The sequence below is a fragment of the Stegodyphus dumicola genome, chromosome 9 (genome assembly GCF_044657685.1).
Source record: "Stegodyphus dumicola isolate Sdum_Otavi_A_Nest chromosome 9, ASM4465768v1".
Classification (NCBI taxonomy): domain Eukaryota; kingdom Metazoa; phylum Arthropoda; class Arachnida; order Araneae; family Eresidae; genus Stegodyphus; species Stegodyphus dumicola.
In genome coordinates this window covers 124,280,935-124,293,402 of record NC_140776.1, presented here as the reverse complement: position 1 = coordinate 124,293,402, position 12,468 = coordinate 124,280,935, and the positions used below count along the sequence as shown (strand labels likewise).

Below are 12,468 nucleotides of genomic sequence, written 5' to 3'. Positions count from 1 at the left end.
TGTTCATCATCAGGGCCCGAGGATTTGTTCTGGAGCCTTCAGGACATCTCCTGTGCAGAGCCTTTATGTTGACTGTCACGAGCCATCACTCCGTTTGAGGCGTGAGGAGTTGTCTCTTTTACAGTATTTTAATATATTGTCTCAACCTGACTCTCCTTATAAACTGTGTTTACTTGATGATAGCTGTGACCTTTTATTTGAAGCACGTCCATCCTGTGTGCTTTATTTTCATGTCAGGGTTCGTCGTCTTGTCTGATATGTCCCCACAAGCAGTACAGCATTTTGAGATCCCGCCTTGGGAAAATTCACAAATCCAGCTTCTTGACATTTTCCACAGTTACGGAAAAACAACCACTAATGACATCATGTACAGACAAATTTTTGCTGAGCACAGGCATAATTACAGCAGTTATCTTCCCATATATACGGATGGATCTAAGTCAACTTGTCAAGCTGGGATGTCCTGTATAATTGGTGACCATTTGGACGGCAGACGTTTACACGACGCCTCCTCGGTCTTAACCACTGAACTGACTGCTATCTATTATGCGCTTTTGTACATCTCAACGCTATGTTATAGAAATTTCATTATATATACAGACTCCTACAGTGCACTGAAAGCTTTAGATTCCTTTTCAAGCACCGAGAATCCTGTGATAGTGGATGTACTGAAGCTAAATATTAAATTAACAAGTCGTAGATATGAAATTTTGTACTGCTGGGTCCCTGGACATACAGGAATAAAAGGCAACGAGCTGGCAGACTTCACAGCAAAATCTGCTGTGGAAACGTCTGGCCGTCTGATCCCTTTTAGAGATATCTGTTGTGTCATCAAAGAGAAGATCAGAAATAAATGGCAACAACTTTGGGACATTCAGATTCATAACAAGTTGAGAAGGGTGAAGGCTAAAATAGAGCATTGGCATACTACTTGCAATCGTAAGGAGCAAGTTCTTTTGACTCGCCTTAGAATTGGTCACACTACAGTAACACATAACTACATTTTGAAAGCTGAAAACGAGCCTGTTTGGGCAAACTGTGATGTTTGTCTCTCAGTCTATCACATTTTAACTGAATGTCCATATTTTAATAGTCTTCGTGAGGAGTATTTTAATAGCTGCGACCTGCCTCTCGACCGTTTAATCGGAAGAGAGGTCAATACCAATTTGTTTGACTACCTGAAAGAAACAGGTTTCTATTATTTAATTTGAATTTTTGTCTTGAGATTTTATGTTAGAATTTTAATGAATCAGATATTTTAAAATTTTGTATCTATATTGCATATTTCATTATCTGAATCATAATCAACATTTTCATCCCACTATTTCACTATCTTTTTTACTTGCCTCGATTTTAAAAGTGTGCTGTTGCTTTAGACTTTTTTCTTTTATACTTTTATATGCTGAAATACGAATCCTGTGTTTGGCGCATATGGCCAATAGAGCTTTGCGCCATAAATCTACCACTACCACTACCACTACTTGGATTCCTCGAGGTAGACAAATTATAAAAAAAAAAATATTAGGTAACTGCCTAATTTGTCGAAAGTATAAACTGAATCCAGCTAAACAAATAACTAGCCAACTACCTAAAAACAGAATTACTGAAAATCCTCCTTTTACTGTAACTGGCATAGATTTCACTGGCCCAGTTTTAATAAAATCAGGAAAGGATACGCCTCAAAAGACTTACATAACATTATTTACATGCAGTGTGACTAGAGCTGTGCACATAGAATTAATCACAAATATGTTAACAAGAAATTTTATTTTGTCATTAAGGAGATTTTTAGCTAGGAGAGGAAATTGTAAACTTATCATTTCCGAAAATGCTAAGAGCTTTAGAGCCACTAATGAAATTCTTAAAGAATTTTCAAAAATTATAATAGATTCAAAATTGAAAGATTTCGTATCAATAAACGGCATAACTTTGCAATATATTGCGCCTCACGCGCGTTGGTGAGGTGGTTTTTATGAAAGGCTTATGAAAAGTATCAAAGATCCTTTGAGAAAGATTCTTGGAAGGAATCTTCTTAACTTTGAGGAAATGATGATTATTATATCAGAAATTGAGTTAGTTCTAAATCATAGACCTCTTACTTATGTCCACAATAAAATAAAAGAGCCACAAGCTCTCAAACCTGACCAATTCTTGTTTCCAGGGCAAGAAAATATTTCTTATCCTGTACATTTTGCCGACCTTTTCAGGAATGAACCATTGTACAGGCAGACTTTGACTAGAAGAAAACTGTATCAAACTAATCTTTTGAAAAAAAATTTGGAAAAAGTGGAAGCAGAATTATCTCCTCGAATTGAGGTCTGCGCATGCTTTTCGAAATCCATTTCCTGAAAGGAATCTTAAAATGGGTGAGGTTGTATTGCTGGAGGGGTCGACGAAATCAAAATTTTTATGGCCTATTGGAATTATAGAAGTTTATAAAGGTAGGATGGGTATGTGCGTTCTTGTTTGATTCGTACTTCTTAAGGACTTTATCGAAACCCGTCCAATTTATATATCCTTTTGAAGTTTAAAGTTATATGTAATATATGTTTGTGTCATGTATTGTATTAATTTGCAATGTAGTTTTCAGAATTGATTTGTGATTCGTGCATATTGATTTGTGATTATATCTACATATATTATTGATGTGTACTCTTAACAGAGCACAGGTGGGGTATGTTAGAACTTTTCATGGTATAGAGGGCGCTGTTGCGCCGAAAGAATTCTTATGTGTTTACATTATGTAACTGTTGGTTCGCCGTTGCGATGTGTCTGTATTACTGTGATAATTTTTTTTTTTCATAAAATATAAATGAAAGATGTCGTCATGTATTTTTGTATACCAAATCAAGATCAAAATTACCACTGGTGCAAACTCGTCGAAACAAAAATAGCATTCGTACAAGAACCGTCAAGTGTTATACTCGCCTTTCGAACTTCGCATTTGTATCGTTAATCGCTTCGTAATAAAAGGCATGCGGCCTGTTGAAGCTTTTACTAGTCTATATTTCTTAAGTTTCTAATGGCATAAAGATGAGGGGAAAAAAAAATCCGAATAAGCGGAAAGTCTTAAAGCACTGGGTGCGGATCTCATAAGAGAAAGAAGTACGACGCCATCTGATGACTTCAGTAATCTCCAGTAATGACTACTCCGTGGTAATTGCGTATCTTTGGAGTGACGTTCATGTGGCGCCATCTGATGCCATGGGATAAAGCAATGGCATAACTTTGAAGAAGTAGATTTTCCTTGAGATAGTTTCTTGAGGCAAATTCTATTTGGCATAAATACAGTGAAGAGCATAAAAATAAGTTGCAAAATGAGAAACAATTTTGAACAGGTATATGTGCGTAAACAATTCTATCGGGACTCGAACCGGTCATGGAAAGTTTCCAATTGTTTGTCTTATCTACTACGCATAGAGCTGTCGCATACAGAATATAATACAATATATACAAATACAGTCCACAAAACTTGCTATATCAGGTACAAAATCATATTATAAATCGGAGTGCATATAAATTTATATCATTTGAAGAATTATCTAATTTTTGCCACATGTGTTCAAATACTAGAATAAATCTAAAAAGATTATAAAAGAAATTAAGCAAACAAAACAAAAAAGACACAGTTTTTTACAGATGATTCAGTATTTCTCATTCATTTAATTCAGTTCTAACTTCCCGACAAGGAAAAAATACATATAAATTCAAAATATCTGTATTAAAAATTACGAGGTAAATTCTAAACCCTTATTTCCTCGAATAAATTCCAGAATGTATTAAACATGATTTAATTCGCAATAATAAAAAAAGGCGTTATGTTTGTTGTTGCGAAGCTTAGTTTCTCTAGATTGGCAACAAATCCACTATTCTGCTGTTTCAAATGTAAACAAGCAATGGCCCCCATCAAAAAAATTATTAGGCTTAGCGGCACTTAAACAACTTTAAAATTGTTGATAACTCTAAAAATATTGCATACAGATTTGCTAAAGGCATAAAAACCTTAACTGGAAGATAAGAACAACATAATTCAATCATTTTTAAAGGAAAAAAAAAATGCACAACTTACAAACATATAAGAGTAAAGAAACTAAGATCACTAAGCCGGTTAACAGAGTGGGATATATATATACATACATTTACGTATGTTTGAGGCGGCGATTGCAACCAAAATACGAGGGGCACATCTACATGTTATAGCAGTCCTATATACAAAATTTCAACGTTCTGAGGCTACTCGTCTTTGAGTTTTGCGAGATACGTACGTGGCTACAGAAAAATTCTCTTCAGAATTCATTTTAAATCAGTTTCATAATTTTTTGGGGGAAAAAGAGTCTTTTATTCTGTACTTACATACAGATGTCACGCAAAAATATCGTTAAATTGCATTCGATAGCGGTCAAAATGGATATTTCCGTTGAAATATGATGCCTGAAAATTTTCGCGATTACTATACTTTTTACTTTGTACAAGGAAGTAAAAACGATCGCACCTCGAGCCACCCAATTTTGAATACCATACCTCCACCCGAACATGAGCACCTCGATGCCCGAATTTTGAATTTCGAATTAGTTTCTGATTTATTTCAGGTTTTGTACAAATTTAATGAATTTCTGGTTATTAAACACAGAGATATGAAAGCGAGCAGTGGCAAAACTGTTTGAAATAACACATTTCATTATACTTTGCAGCTAGTTAGTTATTTAGAATACCATTGCATAACAGAAATAAAAACATTTATAAAAGGAAGTATAGAAAAGCTTTTAGGAGAAAACTTGCTTCAAATTGCTTTCAAATTGTTGCCACCACATGCTATCGCCATTTATTTTTTCTAAAAAAAAAATTAAATAATGAAGAATATGTACGTATTGAATGTTTATTTGTTTCTCTCATGACGGCATTCAGAGCCACCGAATCCATGTAGTCGTCGACACGAACATAGGCATCTCGGAACCCGAATTTTGAATTTCGAACTTGTTTTTCATTTATTTTAGATTTTGTTCGAATTTAATGAATTTTTGATTAACAAATTCAGCGATTTGAAAGTGAGCAGTGGCAATACTGTCCTCCCCCCCCAAAAAAAACAAAATAAACTATAATAATAAACAAACAAAATAAAATAAAATATTCGACAAAATAAAATATATATATCTTTAAATTTTAATAAACAAACTGAACTATAGAAAAGCAATTGTTGACTTCTATCTTCCACTCGCATGTTGCCATTCAAAGCCACAGATATTTAGCTTTCGAACTTAACTGTAATAAATTTACAAACTATGCGATTTAAGAGCAATAAAGGCAGTCCTGAGGGATACTTTTTCTGCTTTTTAATCAGATTGAATTAAATGAAGATGCATTTTAATCACGTGATATCTAATTAGAAATATTAAATATTTTTAAGAAATTACTCAGTAAGACACATTAAAATCATTACATATGTTTCCTTTTTCGTAATAACTATTTTAGATGCCTGGCCGCGTAAATTACAAAGTTCTCTTGACGCAGCAAATGAACGTCTAAAGACCAATAATAAAAGAAGTGAGCAACATTTTTCTCTATCAAAATATATTCGAAATCTTTGCATCACGGTTATGAGAGACATCAACCAGAATTAAACTTGCTTACTTTATTTCACTTTTTTTTTAATCATCGTGAATGTATTACCTGAAAAACTGTTGCGCATCCAAATACCCGCAAAATCGATAAATGCGAAGAGTTTTCCCACCAATCAGGAAGTAGAACGGTCATAGAGGGATTTCGTCCGATGTGTGAATGATGTTAGAGTATCGCTGAAGTTGTTGCCAATCTTTTCTGCGTTCGTCACGTACATACTTTTGTCTCTGTTAAATCGCATTTTCTATTTATGAGGAGAATATGCTTTAAGTTACTAAAATTGGTAGAAAGGCGATGGCTACTGAAGTGTAAGTAGTATATTTTCATAGTATTTAAAAAAATCGTAAAAGTAATAATAATATAAAAAGTAATTTTTGTGTGTACCAAAAATTATTTTCTAAATTTAAACTAAAACTAAATCTGAATATTTTAAAAATATCACAGAACTGAGAAACCTTGTTCAAATCATTTATACTTTTCTTTTAACTGATTAGCAAGATATATAATATTAATTATTTGCTAAATTAAATTATAAACATTCGAGAATGTATTTTATAGTGAACCGAGTTAAAACGCCGGACGATAGTTTTAAAACTAAAGCGAAAGAGTTTCGCGAGCAGAAATATTATCTATGCTTTCACTTAAATTTATTTAATAGGTCAGGTATTTTTGAAAGCTAAAAATAAATCAAAATTATTACGCATTTTAAAGCTCAATATCTTTATAATTACCTGGTTTATGATCTCAAAATTTTGTACACTTACTTTGATAACCTTTATGTTGTATTTATTATTTTTCAGATATTGAAATATTTTAAATGGAATGAAAACAAAATATCTTTTTTATTACTAGGATGTAATTGTAACGTGTACCGGATAAACTGGAAGATTCTCGATAAACAAATCACTATTTTTAGCAGATTCGCTTTTTCTAAATTAAAAAAAAATAATAATAATGTATAACCAAAATGACCTACTTTCAGAAAAACGGAACTACACTTTTTTAATTTGTTTTGGGACTCCAAAAAAAAATATTTTTAACATAAAATTAAAGATTATTTGTAAAATGTTTTTAATGTAATATTTCATGACAGTAAGTTTTATTACACTTGTATAGGACTTAAACATTTGATCAAAATTTCCTGAACTGACGAACGGTATCAAAGAAATTTCGCATAATCATCATAATTTTAATTGAGATAGTAAAAATTCAGGAGTCGAAATTTTCATGCGAATTTAAGTTTAGTTATAGTTCTTAAAGCTTGTGTGTCACAAGCACATTAATTTTTCATTTTTTACAGAAAATAGTGTTTACACAATTGAACAAATAATATTTAAAAAATTCTAATAGACTAGTTCAGAGAAATCAGAAAGTAGCAGAAAAATTACATATATATGAAATCTTAATTAAAAAATAAAATTATCTTGGGGTCTGTCGGCTCATTACTTTCTTAAAAAGTTTAAGTATATTGATAGAAGACTACTAAGTTAACCTTTCTATCATTACAATAATTATATTATTTAAAACTGTATATAAAAGTGTTGTATGCATGTTATTGAAGGAATGCAAAGATTTAGCTGAAATGCAAATATAAAACAAACCATCTGGTTTTTTAAACAGTAAAAGTGTAGAATTGTTTTTTACCATAACTTTGTTTCTAGAGCAAATTTCCACATGGAATATGTTTTAAAATGCATGTAAAAATCGCATTTAATATATAAGCATTTAAAAGTTCCATTTGTGTGGATATATAAAGATATCTGACACCTTAAATCAAATTGGTAAGTAATATTTCGATATCATACTTGAATTTAAGTGTTCGAATTTACTTTTTAAAGCGACTTTTTCTACTTCCTTTCACTTTTGAGTAAAAGAAATTGCATACTTCCTGAAGTTCAGCATATGTTTTGGATCTATTGAGAGCATATTTCAGTGTTTTTTTATTAATTTTATCTGTATTATCTCTATTTAATCTGTATTATTTTTTAATTAAGTATTAAACCCCATAATGCCTTCCGTATTTTATTCAAAGAAACCGATTGCATGGCTAGCTGCCTAAAATAATTGTACATACATATATGCATATATAGAGAGACAAAAAGTAAGAAATTTAGAATCCATTCTAGACAAAGACACAGAAAGAGTGAAATTCAATACTAATAAGTTTCAAAATATCCAATAAAGGCAAAAAAAATGCAAAATGAGAATTAAAGAAATAGGAAATTAAGACCTTGCAAGAAAATTTGTTAATTAACTTCGAAGTTGTTTAATTAACTATAAATAAAAACTGTTTAATTACAAGGCTATTTTATTAAATCTTTTGAACTTTATTTTTATTTGCATTAATATTACCTACAGTGGTGAACAAAATTAGGAGGGAAGCTTTCGTAACAAGTTTTGTCCCAGTCTTCAGGTTTGTAAATCTGACCCTATCGATGAGAAGCTGCGGGATATCTTATTATTATACCCTCAAAGTGTGCTAAATACTATCTTTTGGCCATAACAATGCATGTTAAAAACAGCTAGCTCTAGCTACTATATTCCCTATAAGGCTTTTAGAGGATTTGTTGGTCAGAGCGATCCGCACATCTTTTTTCAGTACTAAGATTTGTGGAACACAGTGGTACTGCTGTATACGTCATTAAACAGTTTTAAAACTTTGCTTGTATACGAAACGAGCATTTCCAATAATAAATAAAGATTATATTGTTAGTTGTGACTAATCTTGCTTGTCTGAAATCAGAACAAACCCACGAAATTCATAGTAAAGAATCAAAATTGAGATTAATCGCAAAGAGTTCATCGCATAAAATTCATCGCAAAAAGTCAAAATTGCGCCTGTCGTTGCTTATTTCACAGTACGACTTTGTTCAGCTCCACCCTAATTTTGAAGCAGAGCGAGCACCCCGGAGAAAAGGGTCCGAGGGTTTTCCACCCCTCTTCCCCTTACCATCATCCTCTCGAGAGAACTTTCGATTCGCCGCATATTTTGAATGCCCCCATATCGCACAGACACTATGCATTTACAAACAGTCATGCCTTCTCCGGGATTCAAACGCGAGCCCTTCGGTACGGTAGTCACTAACCACTATCCTGGCAGATCGTTTTGTTATTATTGTAACGCTGTTTGAAACTAAAATACAAATGCAGTGAGAGAAATATATGCTATACATAAATGAAGCATTCCACATGATACTGTATACATAAATGTTTTTCTGCTATTGAGATCCAAAGCAATTTTTTGACATGCTCTGACATTGATCTTTGTTTGCTTGTGCAGAGCAGCCCGCCCCCCTCGTACGGTTAGGGGCTCTGTGGCTTAATTAGGCTCTGTTGTCCTTTGGGCTTAGTAAAAAGTCTGAAATCTTTCAGTTTAATATTTGTTTTTAGTGTATCTGTGTGTGTGTGAATTCTTTAATTTCTAGTGTATACCCAATCGAGAGATTTGTAAAAGTTATTTAAATTAATTTCTTTCAAATTTCATGCCATAACTGATTTGTTTGAGTGAAGGTTAGGTTATTTGAAAAAAAGCAAATAAAAGGAGGGTTAAATGCCTGGCGCGAGGGATGGCTTTGAGGAGACTTTACTAGGGGAAATTGCTTCATAGTCATCCAGATATGGAAAACTGCAGAAGCCAACAATGCAGCCAGCACGTTGGCGAGGAATCAAACAGGGTAGAACTCTTAGCATTAAGTAGTCTTAATCACAGAGCTTATTGCTATGGGACACATTGAAAATACTTCGTTTGAAAAGAAAGCAATATATTCTCATTTATTATTTCTAATATTTTCTTTTTTTTAATTCTTTATCGATTTCATTCTAAAAACGTTTAAACATTCTCTATATGATGTAAAAATCGAAATCGGGGAACATAACAATTTCTTTTCTTTTCATTTTCTGTTACATATGCAGACAATGTTTGGATTATTTGCATATTTCTTTCAGTATGTCTGTGCCTGAAGTAAAATCGCAGCCTTACTGGAGCAGAAGAAAGATTTATACTTCAAATGGTAGAGTTCCCGAGCTTAACAATGGCAATGTAACGAAAGATGTGAATGGAGATGCATCGAGTAATGGAACAATACCCCTTCATCGTAAAAGAACGGCTGTCTTAACCAGGAGAAAAACCTTTCATGGACAAGTAAGAAATCAGTGTTCAGTGTGTCTAATAATCTCGTAAATATCTAAATGAATATATAATTTATTTAAATAAAAATTGTTACTATTCGGTTTCGAGGGCCGTAAAAAAATTGCAGCGAAAATGTACGCGCAAAAGCGCCAAATCTAGCAAACGCGCCCATTTAACAGCGCGCCAAATCTAGCGTACGCGCTGATTTCAGATTGCGTAAGTTTATGTAGTTATATATTTCTTAAGACGCCATTGAAATACTAGTTTAATTTTTAAATCCTTTTTTGATTTTAAATCCTTTTTTGATATCCTATGGATTTAACAATTTGGGAATTGCCCATGACGAAAACTCGGCAATAGAATTTTGGGTAAAGTGCAGAATCATCCGCTGCTTGACGCATTTTTATGAATTGCACATACTCGGTATCCATGTGCACATCGACCTATTTTGACTTTAAAAAAAATCCTAGAATTGCACAAAAATGGCACTGCGCACACCCTTGACTTTATGTATGTACACATCGACCTATTTTCACTTAAAAAGTAAAGAAAATTGGCAAAAATCCGATTGTTTTTACACTTGTAAAAAACGGCAAACAAATAAGTGAGCGATTCTGCACTTTACCGAGAATATTTTCAAAGAAAAGGCATCATTCATTATAGAAAATTACGTTTGAACAACCAACGAGATAAAATTATGCTTTAGCGATAAGTCGGTAGCGAAATAGCGATGCAGGCATCCATTCAGTTATGTTTAGCAATTTTTATATAAATTATAATAATGATCTGAAATAGTTATTTACTCTTATGCTTCCATTCAGTCATGTTTAGCTTTTTTCACATAAATTATAATAATAAAAAAGTGCAGCGGCAGCGCCAAACAGGCGATACGGACTTAAAAACTGTACAGAAAACCGCCAATTGGCGAAACAGTAAACCCGTTTGGCAAACCTACAGGCTGACGGAGAGAGAAGATTTTTCCCCGGCAGTCAAGTGGAACTACTTCAACAAATGTGTGCGTCTCTGCTTCGCCGAAATATGTGATCTTGTGTACTCGCATCTGTACTGTGCTCTGAATTTCTTAAGCCGTTATAATGTATCCGGTAACTGTTACTTTTCCTTATTAAATTTGATTATTAATTGTAACATGTCTATCTTAACTAAGATTTCGACTTTCCTAGTTAATGTTAGGGATATTTTCGTATGCACGTGTTACTCACACGTACATCATTGGTGACCCTGTCCCTCGCTCCTTCTGTTTCGATCCCTAATGACTATCTGTCTCAATCTTTGTTTAAAAACTAAAAATATGCCTTATTTTGATGCCAATGCTCTTCCTTATGACTGATAAAGGCTCAACCCTATTTATTTCCTCCTCATTTTATCGTACGGATTACACGTGGTTTATCACACTTAAGGAGGATTTACAGGTATGTGGTCAATTTTTTTTAATTATCTGTGATTGGTCTTAATTATGTTTTTGTGATATGTTTTGCTCCAAAATTATAGTTTTAATTTAATTATTGATTGTTTAAAATTGATCTTTGGGTAATATTCGTGCTCACACTTTTATTGAGATATTGAATGTCTTCATTATTTTATTCTAAATTGATACTGTTTTGATAAGGTATAGTGCAAAACATTAAGTTTACGATTTACGATATATTTATAATTGGCAACCATGCCAGGATCGGAAGGCCAAACCAACGAGGAATCGAATATGGCGGTTCAGGAGCCACAAATCTCACACGTGGCAGTTAAAATTCCCCCGTTATGGAAAAAGAATGTTAAACTTTGGTTTATTCAAGTTGAAAGTAACTTTGCTTTAGCGAAGATTAGTAGCGATAGTACAAAATACAACCACGTGGTTTCTTCGATAGACCCTGAAACTCTTTCCGCAGTATCAGATATTTTATTTAATCCCCCAGCGACGGCTAAATATGATGCCCTTAAAGCTAGGTTAATAGTAGAATTCTCAGATTCGGAAAGCGAGCAAATACGCAGACTTATTTCTGAATTACATTTAGGGGACGACAAACCATCTCACTTATTGAGAAAAAATGAGAGAATTAGGTGGAAACTGTATAACTGACGAATTTTTAAAATCATTATGGCTGCAAAGGTTACCTTCCGAGGTGCATGCCATTTTATCAATAAGTTCGGAATCCTTAGACAACTTAGCAAAAATGGCTGATAAGATAGCTGAAGTGCGCACGCCAACGAACAACAGCGTGTTCGCGGTCCAGGCAGCTTCGGCGAGTTCCCTCAGAAACCCTAACGATTCTGGTGCCCCCCTCGAGGAGCTTAAGGCCTTAAGGAGTGAAATCTTTGCCCTAAGTAAACAAGTCGAGCGACTCTCCCGCGGAAAAACGAGGAATAATTTCCCCCGGGATCAACATAACAAAGCACGTAGTTTTTCGCGTGGGCATTCCCGAGAGCGAGTGAACAATTATTGTTATTTTCATTCGCGATTCGGTAATAATGCACGAAAATGTCGAGCACCTTGTTCCTTTTCTCAGAACACTACGGCCCAGGAAAACTAGCAGTAGCGGCTGTCGATCGAAATTCATCGGCAGTCGCGCATTCATGTCGTTTACATGTTTACGATAACAGACTAAATTTAAACTTTTTGATTGATTCGGGCTCGGATGTTTCATGTGTGACACCGACTTCTAAGTTTAAGAAAATGCATCCTGATTCGCTTCAATTATTTGCCGCGAATA

At 33.7% G+C, this 12,468-nt stretch overlaps 1 protein-coding gene across 1 annotated transcript in view; it reads left to right on the top strand.

The window, feature by feature from the left end:
• The first annotated feature begins 5,786 nt into the window (after positions 1–5,786).
• The window catches only part of LOC118183629 (serine/threonine-protein kinase NIM1-like), a 37,389-nt gene continuing 30,707 nt past the window's right edge, over positions 5,787–12,468 (top strand). The window contains exons 1-2 of the mRNA XM_035353223.2: positions 5,787–5,924; positions 9,562–9,757. Coding sequence (XP_035209114.1) covers positions 5,911–5,924; positions 9,562–9,757 — 210 coding nt within the window. The 5' untranslated portion in view covers positions 5,787–5,910. The remainder of the gene's footprint in view (positions 5,925–9,561; positions 9,758–12,468) is intronic.